This window comes from Strongylocentrotus purpuratus, unplaced genomic scaffold (genome assembly GCF_000002235.5).
Source record: "Strongylocentrotus purpuratus isolate Spur 01 unplaced genomic scaffold, Spur_5.0 spur5_scaffold_9, whole genome shotgun sequence".
NCBI lineage: Eukaryota > Metazoa > Echinodermata > Echinoidea > Camarodonta > Strongylocentrotidae > Strongylocentrotus > Strongylocentrotus purpuratus.
In genome coordinates, this window is record NW_022145615.1 from 22,249,768 (window position 1) to 22,276,983 (window position 27,216).

At 35.4% G+C, this 27,216-nt stretch overlaps 3 protein-coding genes across 3 annotated transcripts in view; 1 reads left to right on the forward strand and 2 right to left on the reverse strand.

Moving 5' to 3' along the window:
- Window positions 1-14: 14 nt before the first annotated feature.
- Window positions 15-2,023, forward strand: LOC577580 (nucleotide triphosphate diphosphatase NUDT15-like). Its single transcript, XM_777798.4, has 3 exons — window positions 15-196; window positions 1,133-1,329; window positions 1,823-2,023. Exons 1-3 carry the CDS (start codon window positions 39-41, stop codon window positions 1,918-1,920), a joined length of 453 nt encoding a protein of 150 aa, XP_782891.1. The 5' UTR covers window positions 15-38; the 3' UTR covers window positions 1,921-2,023.
- A 2,061-nt stretch (window positions 2,024-4,084) lies between these two features.
- On the reverse strand, window positions 4,085-7,310 carry LOC578130 (28S ribosomal protein S16, mitochondrial). Its single transcript, XM_011681096.2, has 3 exons — window positions 7,153-7,310; window positions 5,864-6,157; window positions 4,085-4,978 (listed from the first exon to the last, which is right to left on the reverse strand). Exons 2-3 carry the CDS (start codon window positions 6,096-6,098, stop codon window positions 4,857-4,859), a joined length of 357 nt encoding a protein of 118 aa, XP_011679398.1. The 5' UTR covers window positions 6,099-6,157; window positions 7,153-7,310; the 3' UTR covers window positions 4,085-4,856.
- A 995-nt stretch (window positions 7,311-8,305) lies between these two features.
- The window catches only part of LOC581840 (integrator complex subunit 3), a 34,662-nt gene continuing 15,751 nt past the window's right edge, over window positions 8,306-27,216 (reverse strand). Inside the window, exons 14-32 of the mRNA XM_030976630.1 lie at window positions 24,569-24,660; window positions 23,864-23,955; window positions 22,881-23,051; window positions 22,259-22,388; window positions 21,808-21,871; window positions 21,191-21,294; window positions 20,906-20,950; window positions 20,079-20,198; window positions 19,501-19,597; window positions 19,016-19,075; window positions 17,981-18,049; window positions 16,934-17,009; window positions 16,103-16,219; window positions 15,306-15,354; window positions 14,049-14,219; window positions 13,143-13,234; window positions 12,564-12,636; window positions 12,202-12,349; window positions 8,306-11,306 (exon numbers count right to left, since the gene is read on the reverse strand). Of these exons, the coding sequence (XP_030832490.1) occupies window positions 11,229-11,306; window positions 12,202-12,349; window positions 12,564-12,636; window positions 13,143-13,234; window positions 14,049-14,219; window positions 15,306-15,354; window positions 16,103-16,219; window positions 16,934-17,009; window positions 17,981-18,049; window positions 19,016-19,075; window positions 19,501-19,597; window positions 20,079-20,198; window positions 20,906-20,950; window positions 21,191-21,294; window positions 21,808-21,871; window positions 22,259-22,388; window positions 22,881-23,051; window positions 23,864-23,955; window positions 24,569-24,660 (1,848 nt within the window). The 3' untranslated portion in view covers window positions 8,306-11,228. The remainder of the gene's footprint in view (window positions 11,307-12,201; window positions 12,350-12,563; window positions 12,637-13,142; window positions 13,235-14,048; window positions 14,220-15,305; window positions 15,355-16,102; window positions 16,220-16,933; window positions 17,010-17,980; window positions 18,050-19,015; window positions 19,076-19,500; window positions 19,598-20,078; window positions 20,199-20,905; window positions 20,951-21,190; window positions 21,295-21,807; window positions 21,872-22,258; window positions 22,389-22,880; window positions 23,052-23,863; window positions 23,956-24,568; window positions 24,661-27,216) is intronic.

Consider the following 27,216-nt stretch of genomic DNA (forward strand, 5'->3'; position numbering starts at 1 on the left):
TCAAATTATAGCGCCAGCTCGAGTCCACTAAAATCAAAATGGCAGCGCCCAGTCAACCACATGTGAAGAGACCCGGCATAGGCGTTGGAGTTTTTGTAACAAGCGATGCACATCCAAATTGTGTTGTACTCGGGAAGCGTAAAGGATCAACTGGCAGTGGGACATTCGCCCTTCCTGGTGGCCATCTAGAATTCGGGTAAATTATACTGCTTCAGCTGAGGATCGGCATGCGCATGCAATGCAATGCAAGGCAGCCAAGCTTCCATGATCATGGGGCATGAGCTTGGCCGCCCTGGCCTGAGCTGCGGCGCAGCAGCAGCTCGAACTGCGCTGCCCGAGGCCGAGCCTAGCCGTATAGGCTGTGGGTTGGGCTCTGCTCATGCTCTTTGATGTGGGCGTGGCATGTTCGTCTGAATATTTTGAATAATGTTCATTTTCTACCAATTATTTACTTACTCACTGTAAAAATTAGAATTGACCAAATATTGTCACAGCTATGCACAGACAGGACTCGGGATTATGGTGTAATATTCCTAATATTAAATAATTTATGAGGCCATGTGATGTCTCTTCTCAGTCCATGTCCATGACCATGCATGCCCAAGAAGGCATGATAAAACACAGTTTGTCTAACATTTGAGGCTTCACCTTTGTTGTTGCTGGTGTTCGTTTGTTTATTTTGTTTGTACAGTTTGGAATAAAACTAAAGGTGGGTTTGTGATTGATGCCATATGTGGATTGTCCTGTCTCAAGACCAGGCGTGTAGCCACACAGGGGGGGGGGGGGGGGGGGATCGGTTGAATTTTTTAGACCCCTCCCCAGGACGTTGATCAATTACATGTATGTGCCCCCAAAAACATCAAACTCTGGCTACAGGCCTGCTCAAGAAAAATAATTGAAGTTTCAGAAGAATCATGTGATCCCTTTGTCCTAAATTAGTCTTAGAATTAAAATGAATATCTGACAAGCAAAATATTTCCACATTCTGCTAGGGATGCACATTTTTCATCGATTTCAGAAATATGCAAAACTAAGGTAGTGGGATTTTGGAATGGGAAAGTAACGTTTCTTTTTGTAAAACATTATATTTATCAAGTATCTTAATTCTCTGTAAACATTTGTATTCCTTCAGAGAAGAATGGATAGATTGTGCCAAGAGAGAAACAGAAGAAGAAACAGGGCTGCGTCTCAAGAACGTTGTCTTCTCAACTGTCGTCAACGCGGTGTGCATAGAGAAAGACTACCATTATGTCACTATCTTTATGAGGGGCGAGGTGGATGCAGATTTTAAGAAGGATCCAGAAAATACGGAGCCTAATAAATGTGAAGGTTTGTAGATCCATAGCCTCCTTTACCAAAGAAGTGTCTATTGGAACGTTGGAAGCAATTCTGTAAATTTACCAATATGAAAAGGGAATTCATCACCAGTTTGATTTAGTGACAGGAATTATTTCAATCTTTGTAAAGAAAATATTTGGTTTGTACCCAGTAGATCAAATTTTGTACTCCTGAGTCCTTCTTGTAATTGAAAACAAGTCAGAAAAAAATCTCAGAACCAGCAGGATTTGCAAGGTGTCCGGATATCATTTACAAGCGAAGCCCAACGTACACACATAGTGCAAATTCAGCCTAATATAGCACAATGGCTACTTTCAAATTACACTGTATTTAAAAATAATGAAACTTTTATCAAATAATATAGAACATCTTTTGACCTCCCTAAATTTCCATTTGTTAATTTCTTGTAAATTTGCTCATCTAAATCATAAAACACTATCAAACGGATAAATTCTTTGATGAATGTTGTCTATTTTACTCTCAGGTTGGGAATGGAGAGACTGGAACAACTTCCCTCCTGGTGAAGAACTCTTTTGGGCTCTAAAGGTTGCTAGGGAAGAAGGACACAATCCATTCTCATAAAGGATACAAGGCGGCATAACAAGAAAGGAGCGTTCCATGATGTGCGTCATGTGTGTGTAACAAGGTGTATGAAATAAGATGTCCTGAAATAAATTCAATCTATTGTTAATCTATTGTTAAAGGGCAATCTAACCCTTGTAATAAGTTCATTTGTATGAAAGCAGAAAAATTAAATTCACAGAACTGCAAAAATTTGAAAAAATGTATGACGGACCAACAATAAGAAAGTTATGAATGCCAATCTCAAAGTGACAGTTTGGTCAGTGGATTGTGACATAGTCGCATATGACTCTCCCGTTTGTTGCATTACAAAAATATAATTAATACTGTTTTTCTCCCAAGTGCCTTCTCCCTTAGGGCTCCACTCATAAGCATTATGTCTAGCATATTATTATAGGTCCTCTATTAGAGTAAAGCCATTCCAGAGTCGGACATTTTTGTGTATTGGAACAAATTGAAAAATTGTCCGACACTACATCACAGAGACATTACCAAGTCAGCCAATTTGAAGAGCCCATACCAATTATAGTTATTGCAACTTTCAAAATTGTGTATCTTTCTCATTTTGTTCCAAGTGGCGCTTGTAAAATGGCGACTGGCTGGAATGCTCCCCAGGGAGTGGAGAATGTGCATACCTTGTGTGCGGGTAAGCCTGAATCCGATGACCGGGGTAATAATAATATGTTGTAAAGCGCTGTGATACACATGTATGTCTGTAAGAGCGCTATATAAATGCCAATATTATTATTATTATTCCACTCAAACTTTCACCAGTCTACTTTTTTTCTGCTTTCCTCTAGATAGTTTGCCATCAAAGTTGGATTTCCTTTTAAATGTTAGAACAAAGTATTGAAGAAAAAATTCAGCACCATATTTATCCTGATATTACAGAAGTATACCTCATTAGATTAGAGTTAATTATTTCTTGAGAATCTGTAGAGCATGATATTTAATGTCAAGTTTTTACACAAGTTGTTATTTATGAAGAGTAAAAAAATATACAGGTATTTGTTTGTTCCGACCTCAACACTGCTGTTTTGTTTGGCTAACTTCCTCTCTTTGCATATTTGCAATAAAAATTGATCACTTTTTTGTTACCTTTCTATGGATCACTTTGCATGGCAGGAGTTTTAAAAATGCACATATATGGGTATGTCAAATGTCATTTGCTGTCCCATACATTACCAATAATAACAAAGTGAGAAGAAAAAAATCACAGTGAAATTTTCCTTGATATTTGACCAATTTAAGTTCTAGTAAATCGGGCCGTCAACTTTCTAGGTGTACTAAACCTTTAGAATTATGTTGGTTCAAGGGACAAATTTACCATGGACTTGTCCACAGCCCATATACATGTTCATGACTTCATGTATCAAGTTTTGTATTGTGAAATGTCTTCAATGTGTATATTTTGAAACCTGAAATTTGACATGTAAATAAATTATTTTTATCAAAAGATTTTAGTAGTACATGTCCTTTAATTATTTTCCATGCATCATATTTCCCACGGCTGGGGATAAACATGTAACCACATATGTTGTGACAATATTGAAGAGGAGGGGGCGGGGGATGTTGTCACTGACACAACCTGCCCCCTTCTAAATGTATGTTGACATATTTCAGATTTGTTATAATTTTATGATAGTATTATTTATTAGATTTTTAAAAAAAAATTTAAATCAAGAATCTTGTATTTTTTAAAATTCATTTATTATAAAGAGCCTGCTAGCAATCTTTCTTGTCAGGAGGGGGGGGGGGGGGGGGGGGGGGGGGACATTAATCCATAAGTTTCCCCTACTGTGTTCTTAGTATCTACAAAATACATGAACTAGTATACATATAATTTAATGTAACCTTTTGACAATGGTGCTCAACACATCTCGGGTCCCTCTCCTGTTCATCTGGTTAAAAAAAAGGTTGTACACAGAACTTTGCTGTCATAATTGACTAAAGGTGTATGTGATTTTATGTGTCACCCTCGTCTTTTTCGTATTCAACAAGTCTGGATACACCAGTGCTCTAATTTTACATGCAGAAAAATATACCTGCCCCTTTATACATGCATGTTTATGTACTTCTTGTTCCAATCTTGCAAAAAGTTTTGCAATATTAATATCGGTCTTGCAATATCAATAATACTCACAAACAACAATTATAAACCAAGTTTTAGTTACATTCAAACGTAAAAATACTTATTTATTCCCTATATCGTCATAGCTATCTCTTTTGCGTACATTTATACGTGTAGTTTATATTCTTCAAGAGCAGACTACATGCACACACACACACAAAATTTACAGTTCACTCGAACTATCACTGATGCTGCTCATAATAATAATACATGTCCATCCCGACTTCACATTTCTTGTTTGCCAAGCTCTCCTCACAGACCATTAAGGAATATCAGATTGGATGGCTTTTCTTCCATAGGACACAACCTTTACCAATTACATCTAGCTCATACAATGAAGCAATACCGGTAGTTCAATGGAGGGGGTAATTGATTGCTAGTATACACAAGGTCCTTCTCTACAAGAAACATATTATCCTTTGTCCAAATTCAGAGAACTGGCCTTGCAGCATCCCAGGGGATAGGGTTTGAGAGGACCAAAGTTTTATTTTGCAGGTCGAAAATATATGTAGACTGTGACACATTAATAACCCTTACCAGCAATCAGAATACCATTTTTCCAGAATTTACCCTTAATATTTCCCTATAAAGTCCCCAATGCTGAAGTCCCCCAAGCTTGATTGACATGAGCACCAAGTATGTTGCATCGGCAAGAACTAGTAGTATGGTACACAAATGAAGAACTATTCAGACATGTTCGATATCAACCATCTTGTTCATAATCCACATGATACACTTCTTGCCAAGTCTGTGTCCATTACTGGCTTTCGGATGTCCATTTCAGTGGCAAATTCTCAAAGAATTCTCAACTTGTTCCTTCCACTTCTGCTTCTGCTGCAGCTGCCTGTTCTTTTGTAGCAGTTTTGTGCCTGGCCCTCCTTGCTATCACGTAGGTCCTTGGGTGTATTGGAAGCAAGCCTGATAGTCCTTTAAAGGAGTGAGGAAAAACAAACAACAAACTTACCATTAATGTTATACAGAGATTATGTTCTGTACAGCTGAGTATTGAAGGTCTATTTATACACAAACAACAGCACAGCAAAAAGAGATTACATTTTTGCCTTTTGTGCAACTGTGCAATATAAATTGATGAATTAATACTTGAATTGAGACCTGAATATACAAGTACATTTCAACTTATTTGTATTTCTACAGATCCTTAAAGATAAACTCCAGTTCTGGTAAAAAAAAGAAAATTGATTCTCACAGAATCAAACGAAACTTACACTGAATGTTCAAGATTACAAATAAAAGACATGTGCCAAACAATTTTGGAAGAAAATGTATACTGGCTGAGAAATGAGCATAGAAAGACAAGGAAATCAAGGTAGAACTAGCCCCGACACCACGTGTGTTGTCCCATATATAGCTTTCTGTGTACAGTGCTTGTTACTTTACCAAGACTCGGCCAAATTTATTATGATTTTGATGACTCCAGAACCTTGCAGTGCACACCAATACTTACATGCTACATGATCAACTGTTTCTGATCCATTCCACACCTTTTCTTTCACAATGCAATCGCATTACCAGTACTGGAGTTTATCTTTAAACTACTAATGAACACAGTTATTCTGTCAATCAGAGATATCAAACTTTGAAAGCTATTTGTTTATTTTAAAGTGTCCATTGATTTACAAGAGTAAATCAAATAAAAATCAAACTCAAACATCTGATTTCTACCCAGTCAGAATTTTAATTTGAGAGGGATACAATTAAATGAATAAAATAATTGTAAAAAATTAGAAAGAAAGGGCACAGAAAAACTTTCAATTATGAGTATATAAAAGAAGTCAAAACAAAGAATCCTACCTAAGAGATGTGATACTGGTGGTGTGGGATGTGCTCCTATCGCCAGCCAGTACTTGATCCTTTCCACATTGAGACTGACCAGCTTCTCATTGTGGTTGTTTGGCATGGGATCAAATGTTCCCAACTGCTCCAAGGCTCTCCCACTGTTTCTGGCAAACTTGTTGTGAATGGCTATGAGATGAAAGAAAGGCCTGTTCGTACAGCCGTGCCGGGCTAGTCTCAACATTACTGGCATGATGTCTTGATGCACGGGAGCTTTGAAGGCGATATTGTGACTTTCCAGCTGCTTCTTTCCTGAAAGAGGGAGAAAATAATGCAAGGATCATCGGACTTTGCATTTAGGACACAGACAAACAACAGGGCAGTGTTGAATAAGATTATAGATCTACTGTAGAAGCACAAATGTATTACTCAAGGAGTCAAACTTCCAACGGAATATGTTTTCAAATGAATAACTTGGTATATATAACTTTATATATTTGGATGCCCCTGTGGATGTATTAAAAGCACTAGAAATTTTGGCCCCTAAAACACTTCTGCTTTCGAGAAAAATTGAATATAAAGATTTACCGGTGCTCCAGGTAAATTTTATTAAATTTCAAATAGCTCCTATGGCCATACAATGGTAGCTGCGACCATGGAAATCTCAGAATATGTAGTTGTGGTATATATTCTGAACGGGAATAGCTAATCGGTCGATTTTAGTCGAGACACATTGTTTTATAGCTTAATTAATATCTTGACGTTGAGAGGGAGCTATACAACATAATGTGTCTATTATTTATGATTTCATAACTTTAGAGTCGATTTCGACCACGACAACGATCAGTGAATATCGTAGGATCGCATAGGATCTATGCTTCCAATAATTAATCGTTCATTTGAACAAAATTCACGACCCCATCATACCAAAACTTTGTAGATCTATTACCTTTAAGGGCACAACTTATTAAACACTTGTTTTTTGAAATTTTATGCATTTTTTTTTTTTTTTTTTGTACATTAAAATCCATCACTGATCACAATTCACATTTTGAATTTGAGAATGAAACAAGAAAAAAAAATCAAACTTGTATCACATACCAAACACGAAATCAAACACGAGGGACTGAAATATAAAAAAATGTCTGTCACTCTGTGTCTATCATGATCATGTTCATGCGCCTGGTATATCCAAATTAACTCAACCTTTGGCCTTTTCATCATGCAAACATAAACATAAAATCGTTAATTCTGGTTAAAGAGATATTAAGATACCAAGACATCAACAAAATACATTTTTTACTTACGAAATACGTCGTGGTCGCGAACGATTTTTATTTTCAGTCCCACCTTTGTTATAATGATTTTACCAATAGATGGCGCTCTTTATCTCAGTTTTCGGAGGTCGAGGGAAGACTGCCACACAGAATCAGATACAAGTTGCGATTATCTTTGTCTATATTGGGTTCATAGTGGATTTATTTTCAAAATATGAAAAACTGAACAGAAATTCCAAATGTTATAAAGGTATTCTTTGAAGGAATAAAACTTGTTCAAACACACAAAAAACAGCAAGTATATTCTACTTCATCGATCATAATCATGATTTTCCGGTAAATATCAATCCTCCCATTTCAGAATAATAGTCATGTTCTCTTTGCATGTATGGCTAGGAATAGTTTGTCCCATGTTGACTTTGTATATTTAAAACAAATGAAGAAAACAAGTTGTGATAAAATGCACCTTGACTTTCAATTAGACTTGTGTATTTAAAACTTGGATAGGGGTTTGGGAAGTATGAGGCCTAAAATAAAAACTTGTTGTATTGCCCTTTGAGTGCCAAAACATGGGTCGGTCGGTTGGAAAAGTTTTTTTTTTTTTAACTTTTTTTTGGTCACCCACTTTGGACCGATATTTTTCAGATTTGAATGTTGTTGTTTTTTCTTCTTTTTTCCCCGCCCTCTTTTGGCTGATATTTCTCAGTTTTTAATACACGCGTTTCAACGTCATCATTCCATTGATATCTTTTTCACCTCATAATTATCCATGGTTTGCACGAGTGAGAATTTTTGAACAATTTGATTTTATGCATTTATATCCCATTTAAACAAACAAAATACATATTTTTGTATTCATTAATATAACAAAAATCTAAAAAAACGGTTGAAAAAAAAAACTTTTTTAAAATGCTGACCGTAGATTTTCCGATTTTGGGGTTGGTCGCAAAGGGCAATACGACAAGTTTTTATTTTAGGCCTTATCACAGTGACATTGATAAACTAAATGAGAGAGAGAGAGATATAGAAAGGAAGAAAACAAAGATAAAGAGCAAGAAAGGAGAAAGATAAAGGGATTAAAAAAACAAAAACATCCATCTTTATCCCAAATCAAGTAAAAAGCACTTCACTGAACAAGGACAAAAACGGACAAAATAAATGACACTCATAACCACAAAACAAGTGTTTCTTCTTCAATTCTTTATGTAGAAAAATGCCTGTTCTATTTCAGTATCAGGCTAATTTACATTCAGTATGTGCACTTCAGGATTTATACAAAGAACATTATTTTGAAACGAGACATGGAAAACTCAGCAAATCCATTTGCTTGCTTTACAACACACGTTAAAAATAAACAAGACTTGCAAGATTTCATGATTCAAACCTCCTGCAATAGAGGTCGAGATTCATGACACATAATAATCTTCTCTGGTATATAAAATTTTAAAAGGAGCCGTCCTTTCATCATAAAAGATTTGTCCAAGATTCAACGTGATTTAGTTGAGCTATACTCTATTCTTTCCCCTTCTTTTACTTGAAAACATTATCCTGGGTCGGTTGTCACAATTATCCTTCCTTATGAACATAAATCTTCACAAAGCAAAATTATCTTTAAAGAATGATGAAATCATGAGCTACATGTACGACACCTATTTTCATATCCTTCCTGATCATTTAACAATCTGTAATCTTCTCTCCACTAAATCTGAAACAGAATACATTGTATGTTCAAAACTGTTGACAGACACGGTGGTTGTATACAATGATTTAAACTTGGCTCACACACAAGTACATGTACATTAACCTGTAGGGACCCTAAGAAGCAATGATCAATTAAAATCTTGTTCATGCAGTTCTAAAATTTGCAATTAAATTTCTGCTTTGAAAATAAGCAATATTGTCATGTTTCATAGTTAATCATTATGTATTTATTGGAACCATGATAGTTAGAATGCAGCCTGTACTGATTACTGAATGATTATTAAAATAACACAATGTCAATTACTTTCTAGTTTAAAGAGTGAAGTATTCATAGTGCATTGTTCCAGCTCGAAACATTACCTTTGCAGTTTATCTAATGCAATACAAATAGTTAAATCTGGGTCGTCAGAGATTTGTATATGAAAGCTACAGCGATGGTCTTGAAGTAAAGTAGGTTTTGTGATTCTCTTGAATTCTGATAAGTAAAACAACATTTCTATCAAGCTCTTCCTCCAAGTTTCTTTTAAAGTTTACTAAAGCAATATCGGTGATAGAACCAGTATCTGTGATGAGAGGCACAACCCTCGGATACACAGACACATAGTATTTGAATTTCTCAGGTGTTCTGGCAGGTCCACATTACCAAGCTCTCTTTCATTATTTCTCCATCCCTCTCTTTCTTTAGCCTAAGCCTTCCTCTTCATCATGTAATATGATCTGCAACCTATCAAGTCTGACACCATCCCACTTCTTGCTCTTCCCCATTTACCATCCATCTTCCCTTCCAAGATGTCCCTGAGCATTTTTATCTGTCTCCAGATGATTCAACCAACGTGCCTTTGCTCATTCACTGTATCTAATACTTCTTTATTGGTGATCCTATCCCTCCAACTAATTCCTTACATTCTTTCATTGGTAGGAAGAAATTCCTTGAATGCTTGAGCACCATTTCATGGTAGCTCGATTAAAGCGGGCTAATGATGTGATTGCAGGGCCCTCAGGGAGAACAGTATGAATACTGATGAGGCTACCCTGGGTAAACAAGACTTATTATTATTAATATTATTATTATTATTATCAACCTTTCCTGCGCTCTCCAGATTGTCCAAGTTTCAGAGCCATTCAATGCTACACCCCACAGCAGACATTTGACAAGTCTCTTCCTAAGAATACATTGTATATTGAATTTGAATAACACAAAATTAAACCTTATTCCAATGAAGAAACCGAATAGACCCAAGAATGAGAGTATACAACTGAATTTCAGTCCACGATAAGTATGTGCACATGAAGTAAGCTTCTTGTGGTACAAAGAACTAGGCTCGTTTCACAAAACTTGTCATCAGCGACAAGTGACAGTTTTTGTTATAAGCTACTTAAATCCTTGCTTCTAATTGGTTATCAGCAGATATGTCACTGATTTTTGTCATTTGTCATTGAAAAAAGGCTCTGTGAAACAGGTCCTTGATATCTCTTTTCTAGCGAGATGTATTGGTACTTTTGAATACTCTCTTATTCTGAACACATACCTTCTGTATTAAAAACCCACATGATAGCTTCAATAAGGTATCATTCTTAATTGTTGACACAACTTGAAAATTCTAAATGTTCATTAAAAAACGATGATTGGCAATAAAGAGAACAATTCTGTGTACGCATGATGGAAAAATCTATTTATAAATGGTAGCAAATTCTTTGAAGCCAGTCCAGTGATTCCTTCATTCTTGATACGTCTTTAGGTCTTTCCGGGCTGATCCTGACAGTTGTTTGAAGTGCAGCTGTTCCTCGTCATGCTGTCATAGAAACATTTGTTGACAGTTTCTCTGAGATTGCATGAATATCATTCTGCCTTGTGTTGACTGATGATGTGCACCATCTTCACACTAGTCAAGGGCTAACAGCTAATGAGAGCTGGGTTCCTCCTCTCCTGCTCTGCATTTTTAGAATGTACAACGGTACTACAAACATGGACCATATCTGTGATTCGACTTCATTTAAGGGGGAATATTTAGGAACAGGAAATTCAAAATATTTCGCATGAAGTTAGGCAAGTATTTATCAAGTGAAAACATCCATGTTCATGGGAAGCGTAAGGTCTTGGCGAATAAAACAGTAGCTTCAAAAACAATTTTCGACGATGCAGGAACAGGTAGAAGATGACACACCTTGCACATCAGATGCAATGGGATGCTTTGTGTAGCCGAGTTGACAGACAAACAGCATCTCAGGTTGGAAGGGAACATCTTGCGAAGACAAACACACACATATATTTGTTCCAAGACAAGTTTTTAAAAAGAACAAAGCTTAGGAGTCCATTTCCTCGCTCCCGGACTCAATGCTCGTTGTGAATGTTATTCATCCTAGATGGAATGTTCTGATTGTTTCTATAGCAACATGCTACAATTTCAGTCACTATCGGAATTCGCTGCCGCTGTCTTTTTCCTCTTTTTGGCAGGTTTCGACTTGAATTTCACCTCCTCATCCTGTAGAAGATAAAGAAAAGAAGAAGATAATTATTTATTCCATTTCATATCTATTTAAAATAACCTGTTGTCTAAGATTTTAAGTTATATATACGTAATACACCAACTGATGAGGTTGAAAAAAGAAACTCAATTAGAATTTAATTACAATTATTTTAACACCAAAGGATTAAAGATGGACCATACATCACTTTACAGACTTCATATTTCTAAAAATGTGTAAAACCTCCTGTCATACCGCATTTTAAAAGATCATTTCCATCACACCAAATTTCAAATACCACGAAACAAACTTATTGGCTTTTAAATCAATCTGATGACCATTCTGACCAATGCCGAAATGCTACATAATAATAATAATAATAATAGCTACCGGTAGTTCTTATATAGCACTTTTCAGGACCGATAGCCCTCTCAAAGCGCTTTACAGATACATATATTATTACCCCGGTCATCGGATTCAGGCTTACCCGCACACAATGTATGCACATTCTCCACTCCCTGGGGAGCATTCCAGCTCCTCACAATTATCAACAGCAATATTATAAACACTGTCATTATTTGTCTGTTGAGAGCCAGAAAGGCATTAATTTTTTTTACAGACTCTATACCCTTCTGGCTATAATCAGATGGATTCATCTGTAAGCTTCATCCTACCTATTTTTTCTTCTTTTTCTTCAAGTGATATTTTATTTGGTACTCAAAACAATGTAATATGATATAATATAATACAGAGTTGTGACATGATTAACTAAATGGAACTTTGACTGCACACAGTCAAAAGTGATGCCTCCGTCATAGAGCAATTTTACAAACCAAAACGGAAGAAATTATAAAAGCATTCTATTATATCTTTTAAAATATAACACAGGAAATCAATATTTAATCATCCTACCTCTGAAGAAGACGACGTATCATCGTTGACGGGTTGGCTCTTCCTTGCCCTTGGGCTGGTGTTCCCTGGTGACCGCCTGGCTAGCCGACTCCTGGTTGTCCTTGAAGCATCCTCAAAGTCATCCACTAGGGCAAATAGATCACTATACCTACAATGGACAGACAGGAAGAAAAGTGACTTCAGAGTGCTGACGATGAGTCAGAGCAAAGAGATCATCTTATCTAGAATGGAGTCATACAGAGGACAGATTTTCTCTGTATAATGTCAATTTAACAAGTATCTACTATTGCTTCCATGTAGCAATCAAACCTGTTTTGGTAATACAATATCAGGAAAATTTTCCTTGATGGGGAGTTACTTACTTTGTCTTTTGGGCCTCTGTACACACATGTTGGAACTGCTGTAGACCTTGTAATAATGGTTCTTGGCTGAAAACTGAAAATCATATAGGAGGGAAAGAAAAATGTAAGTGAATTCAAAACTAAGAGTAACACATTTTCTAATTTCTCAAGGATTGGGAATATTCAATTCTTCAACTTTAATAGATGATTAGCACTTTGCATGCTAAAATATGATTTTACATTCCTTTGTAATATATACATTTTATACCTATCTGTTGGCAAACTCATTTACAAACATGGAGTGAAAAGTGCTGTAAATGTGATGTTTGATAAATTTTCTTTTTCAAAAGGTATTTATTTAGTGTTTCATTCCAGGGTTATAACAATAATAAGATATTTCTATCCCGCAAATTGCATGAAGCCTCTATTGCAGTTTAGAAGGAAAATAGTTGATAAGTAAAGGAAACAGAATTTACATAACAAATTAAATCAAATAGTTATGCTCCTCCTTGTAATTGTAATTAATTGATTAAATATCAAATGTTGAATAATAGATTAAACATTTAAAACCTGGTAATCCATTATACAAACATGACTTACATAGTGTCTGTCTGATTGCTGATGTATGCCTCAATCCATCTAGATGTCCTAAGATCTGTATAGGTGTGGGGTAGTTCTGCTTGGCCGATTGTCTGCAAAAAAATCACAAGCAATAGAATGATAATACCTCATTCAGAGATGCAAACCCTACAGGATGGTTGTCAGGAACATTTACCTCATTTTCAGGAACAAATGGGGGTCTTTCCGGAACACAAGACAACGCAGCATATTTTTTGCGCAAAAAACGCACACAAACACCCAATCACTCTTATTACTGCATTTTGAACCTATCATTTTTAAGTTCAAAATAAAGATGTGCATCAAAACGTTTGAAAAAAAATCTGTTTGCAGTCATAGGATCTCCTCCTCGGGTACTCGCTCTTTTCAGTGAATCCATGATAATATCCAGGAAGAAAACACCTCGTTCAAGCGTCGAACGGCAAATTCAAATCCACAGTCCAAATGGCAGATCTCGTATCCTAAACACTATTGCACCTCACGCACACCGTCTCATTTATATACAGAATCAAATAAGATATCCTCACATTTTAAAGGTGACATGTGCATCTAAGACTTTGGAACTCAACTACATGTTTCACCATGATATTTTGCACTAAAACTGTCATAGGCATTTCAGTGTGTGATCATCACAGAAATTTGTAATCAATATGTCTTATCATGTTGATTTTAAAGTTAAAACTTTGATCTTCTATTGACCAAAGTATGTAGTTAAATGATATAGTACAATAAAAAGGAGCTACTTCCAAAGAAGCTAAAAATTTAAAGCAAAAATGCTTCGTTGGCAAATCTTAAATGATTTTCCTCTGCACTTCATGCTCTGTTGATCCGATATTACATACTATCACAAAAACAATTTAAAACATTGATCGCTTAAAAAGAACTCACTTCTGTCGTATCCTCTTGGCTGCATTTGCTGCTCTGATCATGATTGACTTGAAGACATCTGCCAGGTGTGGCTCGTCCTGCGAGGCCCAGTGACTTAAGATGGACGTCGTCAATCTATCGGTCTGGTCGACCTTCCTACTCAAGAGGGGTTTCAGGAACTCTTGGGTTGCACTGGGGGATGGGAAGATGAGAAGGGGAAAAGAAAAGTGAGAATTGGTTGGAAAGGAGATTGATATCAATGCTTTAAATTAAAGCCACATTGCACTACTTATAGCTACTTGCACCCTCTATTTAGCAAAAGATGCCTAATCGGTGCCTGTTGGTCCCCCATGATCTCCTTTTTCTTATGTTAATTGAGAGCTGATTTGGTGAGATAACCACCTGTCAGTGACCTAGCAGGGTGGTTTAATCCCCCCTGGCCAAACTAGTACAGACAGGCTTTAAAGAAACGGTCTTTGTAATTTGACTGTGACTGTTGACTCTGACCTAATATTTAAAAAGTTTGGATGCTTGTAATACCAAGCAAGTGTTCATGTTGCATGATATCAGAGTGAACTTCTATGATTTTGTTAATTCACATTTTAAAACTTCATTTGGACATGACGTGGTAAACCACAGCATTTTTTTTTTAGTGATGACGTTAGTATAATATGCTTCAAATTTTTGTCTCTTACTATCTTATAACAGAGAGCTCAGTAAATACAGGTAAGACCTTTGATATGTGTACAGTTGCCATTCAGTTACTTGTTGTAAACCAAACAAATAAGCTGCAGTAAACCGCATCATATCTGAACAAGCCCGAAGATTATCAGGTAGACCCCCTCCTCCCCCAACCCCCCCCCCCCCCCTTCAGAAAATATCTGAGTTTAAATTGCTGATAAGTACATGCCTATCTGTACAACAATACAAAATAATAAATAAAACAATTGTTATAGTGCAGCTGCTATCTAAATATACTCTACTGTACTGTGATGAAACAAAGCTCCTGTATCCTATCAATATAAAGCCATATACTGTATCAGAAAGAGGCGCGATAGCTCAGTTGGTAGAGCAGTGGTGTCATAATCCAGCAAAGCGAGTTCAAAACTAAGATGATGCGCTAGTGCCCTTTGGTAAGGCATTAACCTTCATTACCAGGTCCCTCGGAGAGGACCTTTAGTCGTCGGTCCTCCGGTTGCTTACTTACAACTTATCAGTCAGGTAAAATAAAACGTCGAAATCCCTCTCACATAAATAAGAAATATAACAGTTATTTACTTTTCCAGCTTGAGCATCAACAGCATATTTGCCAGTGCCTCCGGGTGTTCTGTCAAAATAAGAAACAGACAAAGCAGTTAGTTTGTAGGGTGCGATTAACAAGGAATATACAGGTTTAACCTTGGAAAAACTACATATTCTAGTCAGACTCCGAGGCATGGAGAAGGGATGGGTGGGTGATTAAAGGACCTGTCGGAAGTGAAAGATGAATTGTATAGCAACGGAAAGCTTTTAATCCATAGATTACAATATAATTGATCTTATGCTAGTTTAGTGTTTGTCAGAGGAGTAAAAGCTCTCTGAAAATTTGAAATCTAAAGCTTTAAAACTCATATGTTGTCGTACTTGTCGACCTAAAAACTAGCTATAGATTTGATGGCATTATCTAATGTGGAGTATGCATATTAACAATGACTTCGCAATAACTAAGACCTTTACTCCCTTTATTATGCTCACTCACTAACTATCCTATGGCCCTTGATAAATTTAATTCATCATGAATAGCATACAATTAATCTATTTCTCATTTAAAAACATATAAGTTAAAAGCATTACAGAGCATATGACCAATCTCAATACCCCCCATCCACCACCTCCACCCATGTCATACATTTAGCAATACTCCAATAAATAAAATGAAAAATTACTTAGATTCAATAAATCAAACTGGAGGGAATAAATATTGAATCTTAGATGTGCTTTTGAATGAGTGTTTTCAAGCATTCCAAGGCAATGAACCTCTACAAATAATAAACAAACAGACGACTATTTTATAGAGCAATGTTAAGTAAACATACCTTTGTACTTGAGTTTGGGTATGAGTGATACCAGATGTTTCACTTCGATATCATCGTGAGCCAGTAATAACTGCCATACACAGAACTGTTCAAATGTCTCCCAATCTAATGTATCTTCTGTAAAAATTGCAAGAGATGGAAAATAACTAATGCTCGTTATTTGTTGTTGAAGGGCACCTACTAAGTTATATTCTTTCAATGCTGCAGTATTTGTAGAGCCTTTAACTGGAATCTCCTAATTATTTGATGTTGGTTTGACTTAGAAAGCTCAACTACAATTAAATCATCACTTCACACTGATAAAAAAAGAATAAAAAAGATAAAAAAGAAGATCTGAATCTAAATGAACGAAGCAACAACTCTTCAATCGTACAATAAATACATTCAGAAAGTCAGAATAAAAACACAAAAATGAAAATAACAAAATCAAGTGCATTATTACTTTGCCTTTCTTATTTTCAACAGATCACATTCACAGCATCTTTTTATTCATTAAACCTAGATTCGATGGTCACTTAAGAAGTTTGAGGAGGCAATAAATTGAAATAGATCCCTTGACTGTGCATACATCCATTCTCATGATCAGAGATTGAATGTCAAAGGCCAACATTTAAGTCTCAGTTTGCATATGACGAATACACACATTTCCTTGCATATTTCTTCTTTTACGATGGGTTTTTATATCCTTGGCAGACAGGTTCAGACATAGTTCAATCATTGAGTCACTCTGTGATCAGACATGCAATATTGAAATAAATACTTGCAATGTATTTTCATTCTATATCAAAATTGAAAGTAGCAGCCCATTGTGATATTAATGTTCAGTATTACCTAGTAATGATGCTACTTTGTCTTTGTTGAATACTACCAGACTGCCTTGCATCAGATCACAAATAAGGCCTTGTAACTGTAGAGAGAAATAAAAAAACAAAGAGAAATGAAAATGACATAATTGTTTGCCTCATATCAGATGTAATTAAAGATAAAGACCAGTTATAGTCATGAAATCGCATTGTGAAAGAAACATTGTGGAATCGATCAGAAAGGTTGATCATCTAGCATATAAGTATTTGTGTACTGCAAGGTTCTGGAATCATCAAAATCATAAGAAATTTGGCCCAGTCTGGGTAAAGTTACAAGCACTGTACACAGAAAGATGTATATGAGACTATGCGTAATATCTATCACATCCCAATAGATAAACAAATTTACCAAATATATGAATTAGTAGGCGGTTTCTCAGCAAAATTTGTATGATCATATTCTTTCCCATGATTGGTAATAAGAGCTTCCATTTCATTTTTTGAGAGAGGGTGTTTCCAAAACTGGTCTTTCCCTTTAACCTACAACTTTCCCTTTATTGAAATGTTTTATAAAAGTGTTCCAGATATGATTAATTCAGAATATATCTCTTAGTTGTTAGATAATTCTTCATGAATAATGATGTAGGGGATTCTTTGAAAATGTGTTAGGGCAAACAGGGAATACATGTACATGTAATATCACTTTGGTACCTGGACAATAGGACATGCCCAACAGTACATTGAAAGTAATTGAGCTAGAAAATAATTTAATGTGGAAAACATGATTAAATTGAATTGAATGAAAGATGTTAACTCAATCAAAACTACCAGTACCCCTCTCCCCACCTACATGTATGTACATAGGGGACGATTAATTTATTTGTAAAGCGCTTAGAGACATTTGTGATAAGCACTATATAAAAGCTAAATATTATTATTATTAGTAGTAGTAAATAATAATCTGGGAAACATGATTGAATTGAATGAAAGTTGTTAACTGAAAGATGTTAAAAATATTGGTACCCCTCCCCCAAGCTATGTACATAGGGGAGGATTAAATGACAATAATACATACCTGTGCAGAGTCAATGCATGATACGATGATGTGAAGAAGGTCTAAACACCCCATCGCTGTATTAGCAAACTAGAAGCAGAAGAATAAAATATAAATTTGATTTGATTTAATTTGATTTGACAATAGTGTACATACATTTATCAATTACTCTGTGAAATAATTTAGGCTTCAAAGTACAATACATGATACTCATGATCATCTTCAGGAAATACTTTAAATACTGAATATCTTCTCATTTAATTTTAGCAAAAGACATCATACAGATGCCTCTAAATTCAATGTCATCTGCATGTGAAGCTCTGCATACCATATGGCCAATTAATCAAGCAATTCTTGGAAGTGACCTTCATATCAGGTAGGTATATCAATAATGATGCGTAATTTTCGCTGATCATACAGACCGGACATGTTCAGCTAATTTAGAATATTCCTGTATTTAAGGTGGACTCTTTCAAACATACAGAATCAAGTTTGTTATTTCATCTCTACTGTTTTCAGATTTACAGTGACATTATAAGCCCTAGTGAAAATGTATGACACATGTAGAAAGTTCTGTCCTTGGTTAGATAGTACTTGTAATTGAAAGGCGTTGTAAAGATTTGCATGGTGAAAATATGCAAAATTGTAAAAAGGCCAAATTCCTTTATTAGCAAAATTACAGCAATTTTCTTTTGATATTTGGATTTTGAAACTGGCACTGTGGGCATCCCAATTGTTGTGTACATAATGAGGACTTAAACTTTCACTCACAGAGAGAAAATCATAAACTCATCTTACTGTTTAAGATAAATTTTGAGATAAGTTTTTGAGGTCTTACAAATCCCTGGTAGGGTCTTTAAAAGTACTTGGTAATGTTAAATTCCCCAGTCAATATTATGTAATAACAATTTTTCCGACAAAACATTACCATCTGTATTCATCCCCTAAATCACACACATTCTATAAGAAAAGCCCTGGGTTTGTATTATAGAATATGGTTATATGATGAATTGCCAGAATTTTGTGTTTTAAACATTTCTATCCAACACTACTCACCTGGGTATATACTGGAGGCACTAGATAGCAGAGAAGGTTAACATCATTTTCTTGACATTCCTGTTACAACATAAGAAAATATAATTGTTTCATTTAGTCAGGTTAAGATTTGGCAATGTCATAAATGTGCACAAGGACCATCCATGATAGGAAACATTGATGGCTTATTATTATTATTTATTATCATTATTCAATTAGCAAAGACAAAATCAAGAAAGAGTGAATATAAAATATAAAATAGTAAGATTTAAAGCGAGTCACATGGATGCTTGATAGTCGCTTGATCGTTGTTTATGTTTTCATGTATTTTAGACATGAGTACATATCACCTCAGTTATATTATATACAGTGATGCACCATAGTTTTTATTGATACTATGTGATGATTAATTTGAAATAAAAAGGATCGATAAAACATGAAACACAACATAAAATACACACACAAATCTTGTTTTTCATAGAAAAAAATGTGAAGCAGGTGATCACCTGAAAGTCTTTGACAAGGCAAGCTGAAAGGTCCCCTGAGCCTGTGTTTTTACAAACCTCTTCATACACATGCAGCTTACTCTCACCATCTTTACTACTGCAGAGGTAAATAGGAAGAAAAAAAAAGAAGAGATATAGTCAAAACATTGATGGCTTGAAATTACAGGAAATCACAAATGGTAAATATAATTGGAAGCGTTCCTTGTAAATATGTGAATTCTTCTACTTATCTGCATTTCAATATTTTTATAAATCGCAGTTACACTTTTTTTATATATTACTCTCAGAGGGTAGGCATATTTGCCAAAATATAATGACATTGGATAACACAGAAACAATACTAATATTTGACTTTCTGTCTACATATTAATATATTTCTATATTTTGAGAGAAAAATTTCCAAATAATAGAGCATATCACATATTTGATTATATTTATTCTCAAGGGATCCCTTTACGCCTTGCACAACATACAAATTTGAGCCTTTAAGGCCTGACATAATACCGTTCACATCACATGGAGAACTGTGAAGCAACCATATTCAATAACTTTGGTTTGTTACCCTCCCTCGCACTTACCTGGCATGTAAGAAGAAGAGAAGGAGGTAGCCTAGCTTGGGTTGTTTTTCATACATGATACAGAACAGGATGAGCAGCTGAAGGGGACAGCTGTTATCCTCCGTATCTTGACTGAGATTCCTGCAATAGACAACAGATATAAACAAATGATTACATGGTTTACTCTATTTACGTTTTCTATTAGGGGGGTAGACAAGTACAAAGTTGATGAATCAGAATCCGAATGTACCAGTTAATAGATGCAGTCTTCGTACTGGCAGATAAAGGTCATTTGCACCCAAAAATTGTAAAAACTCACTGAGACAAAGACTGGAAACGTGCTCATGAAAGTTATGTAATCATCATTCATTTATAGGACGACGGTACATTCTATGGATCACAAGTTGAAGTATTCTTCTCTAGAGGGCAAACAAAAGGTGCTCATGAAGCACCTTCATCACTTTGACGGTGATTATTCCAAAATGCCCAAAGTGGGATGTCTCCATGTGTAAAAAAGATCTGTTGGTATTTGGAGGTAATTTTTACCAAAGCTAACTACAAAGTGGTCTATTAGTTGAGAATAAGCAGGATATAGCATCATAACGATCAAAAAGTTGATCCTCTCTTACGTTTGAAACAACCTGGTTTAGTAGAAAATTAATGACACTTAACATTCCGATGAAACAGAACAAGACTCCTTTTTGATTCAAAATCTTTATGTATTTCATAGAAATATTACGTGTTTCACTGAACAGCACCGAAACTGGGACGTCAATATTTTACAACATTATAAAGACATTAACAAGTTATCCGTGCATGAAAGCAAGCTATAGGTATTATGGCCTTACCTAAACATCACAAACAGTGGTTTTCCTAGAGCATCTTCCATAGTTCTGTGAATAGAGGGAAAGAAGTGATAAAAGATAAAGGAGCGATAACATATGATAAAACAATGCATACTTGATTTCTAATGGTAAGGGTTTAATCTACAGGAAATACATAATCATTGATTATTCTTTTACTCTTTATTCTCATAGCAAATTATATTAAGAATTATGTTAAACATTTTTTTATTTGCTTCTCTTTTTTGAGGAAACATGCAGCAAACAAAGACAACAGGAGAGAATATTTACTCTTCATTGATTTCTTCTGGCAAGATGTCCCCTGTAAACTGCTGGTTGTAAAGACTACACAGGAAGAGAGCTAAGGGGGTTGCTGCATCACTATCAAAGTCATCCTGTAAAGAGGGAAAGGGAGGGAGGGAGGGCGGGAGGGAGGGAGGGAGAGAGGGAGGGAGGGAAAGGGAGGGGTGGAGGGCGGGAGGGAGGGAGGGAGAGAGGGAGGGAGGGAGAGAGGGAGGGAGAGAGAGAGAGAGAGAGAAGGAGAGAGAGGAGAAGAAGAACAAAAGACAGAGATAGAGATAAAATAATAACATGAACAAAGATATGCCATAATCTTTATAATCATAGTAGTATTGTAGTAATATTTCAAGCATGACATTGAGAGAAGCACAATGTGTTTTTATGTTTAATAATGACATAAAAAACATTAAAATAAATTTTTTTAAACTATTTCGATCATTTATCTTTGTTTGAAGAATACAGATTGAGGGAAAAAAAGATCAAATACAACCATAAAACATTTCATCAGATCAACCATATCTGTATGTTGAAACAAATTTTCTGTAGCAGGCCTGAAGTACAAGCCTTTAATCAATCGGTAAGTTCCATTTGATTACATAAAAACTTACCATTTTCAGCAAAGAGTTGCACAGCTCTTGCATTGTCTCACATTGCGTCTCCATGTCCTCATCTCTGCCAATGACAAACAAGTGAGGGAAAAAATGAGTAAGAATATGTCAAAACAGTGCCTCAGGGCAAAGTATGCCATATGGATTTTTCAATGGGTTCTCTAAACTGTGACCAATTTTCCTTTCCTGCTCAAATGCTCTCGTCTTTAGATTGGTAATCCATTTCCAAGTTGTTATTGTGAGAACACAGTATTTTGTGTGTTCATCACAAGCAACATATCTGATACATGGTCCCAAATCTACAGAATTTATATTCTTTGATACTACATTATTGAAGGAAAAAATATATTCTAAAGATCATAATGGTGAGAGCAACCAGTGTCATAAACAGCCTGTCATAGTGATGTCCAACTTAAAGTCGATCTTAGTCTTTGTGAAACACTCTCTGTACCTTTGAGCATGTAGTAATGAAGCCATCTCTTTGATCTCTCCATCCATCTCCTCTAGGAGGTGGTCAAAGTTCACCTCTTCTTCTTGCTTGATTGGTCTGAACAGCATGTCCAGAGGGTTCATCTGACCACCTGTCAAACCAATAACATTTCAGAGCATTCAATTGCAAGCGTTTATTCATTACTGCAAACAACGGTTAAAGAGATTGGGTATCTTTGTCTCAACTTCTGAAACCAAATCCTGGATTTAAGCTCATGCTGCAATCATAATTATAAACCTTTAGGTCAGTCAGGAACCCTATGACGTTACCAAGCCGATCGCCTGTCTGATTATCAAGATATTTATGATTGGAATTCAGAATTTCAAAAACTGTTTTTCCAACGTTTTTTTATAACAATACAGTCTATTTGGGAAAATGAGTATGGTAAAACCGGTCACTCAAAGATTTTTACCTTTTTTGAGGCATTTCATGATCATTTTTTTTAATTGCAAGTTTTTTTGGGTTTCAATATTACACCATATCACAGACATTGGTAACTTGTAGGGCCATGCATCTCAGATGTGGCATTACTTTAAATAAGAAACAAACTGATAAACTTGTTTGCAAAAAACTCTTTTTCTACCTTTATCATCCTCGCTCTCTTCATCACTGAATGCTGCATCTTCACTGCTGTGTCTCCTGTGGCTATGATCATCAAAGTGACTCCCGGAATTGTTATTAGTTGCATTTAATGCTGGTGTTAATGCCGGTTTCGTGAAGCTTTCTTGGATAATTGGACCGTCGGGCGGTTTGGCTATGGAGGAAGAAGAAGAATAATTTATCAAAATTATTGTCACATCTCTTATTCAGTCATCGTTCTGCACACTTCAACCTAGTCGGGAAAATCACTTCAAATGATCCTTGAGCTATTGAAGCATACCATGTTGGTTGAAAACAATACCCCTAAGCTGAAGTTGTGACTATAATCAGCACAAGAAACTTCTCTGTATTTCTTGGACCACTCTACAAACTTCACATGAAAGAAGTATGTGTTAATGAAAGATATCAAGTGTTTAATGTCATTTAACTTGGTTCATGACAGAACTGTTTGATGGTAATCCGTCCATAAGTTGTAATGATAATCCGATCACAAGTTATTTTTGCAGACATAATGAGCCCTTTGACCTTGAGACCCCAAAATCTTATCAGTTCATTGGCTCTACAAGATACATACATGACCAAAGTTTGGCGGGAATCAATCAATCGGTTCTTGAGACGAATGGACAACCCGAAAACAAAATGCCTCCGGCTACTTCGTAACGGAGGCATAAAAACATTCACACTGGACCCAACCCCCCCTCAAAAAAAATAATAAAAAATAAAAAAATAAAAAAAATAAAATAAAAATAAATATTAAAAAAAATTATATATATATAATTTTTAAAATACAAAGACAAATGCAATGTCTCCTTTATGCCTCTGCCCGAAATTCAGTATAGGAAATGGATGAAATTATTTTTTGCGGAGTGCGGAGGCATAAAAATGATTAATTATTTTCAGGCATCAAACACCATAGACTAATCATTGATTGATGGAGTCGACATATAAATGATAGTGTGAACTTACCGTCTGCTTCACAGAATTCTGAAAATGTTTCCCTGATCATTGACCTCAGCTCCTTGTCCATCTTGGTGTTATCAAACAGGGGTGATAGTGACCTGAAATCAAATCAGAACAGAATATTATAGAGATATCCACTGCTTTGAGAGGCCTGGCTGTTTTATAAGCTCAAGGGAATGGGCACATCCTGCCATGAACTATTGACTGCTAGGCGGGCATGGCTAAAATCACGATTGTAATTTCGACCACTCAGATGGCTAGATTTCTAAAGAGAGGTATATAATGATACTTATTTGATATTATCCATGATACCTCCACGGAGTGCCTAATATGTTGCTGTTACATTCATTGTCAAATTTGCTCTTCAAAAGAACAAGACTCTGACAGGCAGGTCACTATTAGCAGCAAAGAAAACCTGAAGTTTGAGTACGGGCAACAATAGTTGCAGTTATTTTTCCAAAAAATACATATATTTACACATATATTGATTACAACTAACAAAACTGAAAAGATGAGACATCACAGTCATACTCTAAAGGATTTATTAGAAATTGCACAGTAAATATTGCTCAAAAACATAAAATTGAGCTTATAAATCCAATACAATGCACAATAAACAGCTGTGCTTGCCTGGATCATAATTTACTCACTTGAACCATCATGAAAACAGTTTGCATCAGGATTAGAAAAAAGAAAAAAAATTGTACTTACTGTAAAACTCGTTTCTCAAGGATGAACTTCAATGATCCCATGACTCCTTGCTTCACTTGGGCCTCAAAGGCAGGGTAGAAGTTTGGAATTATCTGCAAATGTAAAAGATGTTAGAGGGAGATGGGAGTCAGTTTCCATGTGCAGTAGGTCATAATTCGCTGATACCAGACTTGGTGGAAATACCAATGATTGGTGCACAAGTCTCGTGCTCAGCCAACCTGTGGTCCCATCAAGAAATACCCCCTAGTCTCTCGGAGAGTCTCTAGGCGAGCGAAATGCAAGATAATGACTTTCTCATATGGGGAGATTGGTGGAAAATGAAGAGCATTACTTAACTCTTTATGCGCCACTTAAAAAACCCCCCTGTGCCACATTCTTTTAGGGTCACACATTTCGAGGGAATCTTTATTGACTCTGCTGAATCAAGAGGCTATAACTCTTCACTGGATGATCATGATGAAAAATATTGTGCAGCAAAGTTGTAGACCGGAAAACGTGCTTTTCGATGAACCGTCATTTGTTATATTTTGAATTATCATTTTTATAATAATCATAATTATATAATGTTTAATTTTTCTTATTTACGGCAGTTTTTTATCCCTCTAGAATTTCTTATTTAGCAATGATAAGACATCTTCAAATCGAATCTATTAGAAAGGTGGACTTCTTACCTTTCTTTACATACCTTGCTCAAGTATTCTAACAATTCAGAAGGTTAGTATTTAGGTTGTTGAAGAAAAGAAGTTCAATAGGGAGAGACTTGAAAGTACCCCGCTCAGCCACCCTTGACAATGGGCTAATCTGCCCATTGAAATCCCTATTACCCCAGGTTATTGTCAATGTCCGGTTTAGCGGGGCATGAAAAGGGACGTCGTGGGGATGTTTTTCTTTGTTGTGCCATGATAAGTCAATAAGAAATAAGAGAATGTTATTGATTTTGCCCACTGGTATGAGCATGTAAAAATGGTATAGGCATAATATATTATATGTGATATACATGACATAATCAGCATCTTATTGAAATGTCTCATTATGAATGTTCACCGCATCTGTTCTCTCACCTTCTTTACCCCTCAATAAAATTGATTTCAAGTACATTTATCACAGCCATAGATATACAAAGAAAGAATGAATCAATCTTAAAATATAAACTATATTGCATTGTTTTCCATTTACTTTATTGTGAGAGAGCTTATTATCAGAAATGATTGACGAGTGGAGTATGCAATGAATAAAATATGGAGAACGGACGTGAGAGACATTATGAGAGAGAAATAGTGATATGAAATGAAAGGACTTTACTGTGAATAAAGATTATAAGAGAAAGAGATAAAGATGACGGCAAGACAGGATACATATTGATACGAAAATAACAATAATAATGAGATAGAGATGACGGAAAGAAAGAGAGTAAACACTGATAGCATAAGAATGAATAAAGATAATAAGAGAAAGATATAGAGATGACGGCAAGACATAGGGTACATATAGATAGGAAAATGATAATAATAATAAGATAGAGATGACGGAAAGAAAGAGAGTAAACACTGATAGCATAAGAATGAATAAAGATAATAAGAGAAAGATATAGAGATGACGGCAAGACATAGGGTACATATAGATAGGAAAATGATAATAATAAAAAGATAGAGATGACGGAAAGAAAGAGAGTAAACACTGATAGCACAAGAATGAATAAAGATAATAAGAGAAATATATAGAGATGACGGCAAGACATAGGATACATATTGATAGGAAAATAATAATAATAATAAGATAGAGATGACGGCAAGAAAGAGAGTAAACACTGATAGCATAAGAATGAATAAAGATAATAAGAGAAAGATATACAGATGACGGCAAGACATAGGGTACATATAGATAGGAAAATGATAATAATAATAAGATAGAGATGACGGCAAGAAAGAGAGTAAACACTGATAGCATAAGAATGAATAAAGATAATAAGAGAAAGATATAGAGATGACGGCAAGACATAGGGTACATAATTATAGATAGGAAAATGATAATAATAATAAGATAGAGATGACGGAAAGAAAGAGAGTAAACACTGATAGCATAAGAATGAATAAAGATAATAAGAGAAAGATATAGAGATGACGGCAAGACATAGGGTACATATAGATAGGAAAATGATAATAATAATGAGATAGAGATGACGGCAAGAAAGAGAGTATTACACTCATAGCATAATAATGAATAAAGATAATAAGAGAAATATATAGAGATGACGGCAAAACATAGGATACATATTGATAGGAAAATAATAATAATAATAAGATAGAGATGACGGCAAGAAAGAGAGTAAACACTGATAGCATAAGAATGAATAAAGATAATAAGAGAAAGATATACAGATGACGGCAAGACATAGGGTACATATAGATAGGAAAATGATAATAATAATAAGATAGAGATGACGGCAAGAAAGAGAGTAAACACTGATAGCATAAGAATGAATAAAGATAATAAGAGAAAGATATAGAGATGACGGCAAGACATAGGGTACATAATTATAGATAGGAAAATGATAATAATAATAAGATAGAGATGACGGAAAGAAAGAGAGTAAACACTGATAGCATAAGAATGAATAAAGATAATAAGAGAAAGATATAGAGATGACG

Excerpts from the sequence above, each read along its gene's own strand:
- LOC577580 (XM_777798.4), top strand. The coding sequence starts at position 39 with ATGGCAGCGCCCAGTCAACCACATGTGAAGAGACCCGGCATAGGCGTT. Across the intron at positions 197-1,132 it reads GGTGGCCATCTAGAATTCGG|AGAAGAATGGATAGATTGTG; the intron begins GTAAATTATACT and ends GTATTCCTTCAG. Across the intron at positions 1,330-1,822 it reads GGAGCCTAATAAATGTGAAG|GTTGGGAATGGAGAGACTGG; the intron begins GTTTGTAGATCC and ends TTTTACTCTCAG.
- LOC578130 (XM_011681096.2), bottom strand. The coding sequence starts at position 6,098 with ATGCCAGTAATGTTGAGACTAGCCCGGCACGGCTGTACGAACAGGCCT. Across the intron at positions 4,979-5,863 it reads ACCAGTATCACATCTCTTAG|GACTATCAGGCTTGCTTCCA; the intron begins GTAGGATTCTTT and ends ACTCCTTTAAAG.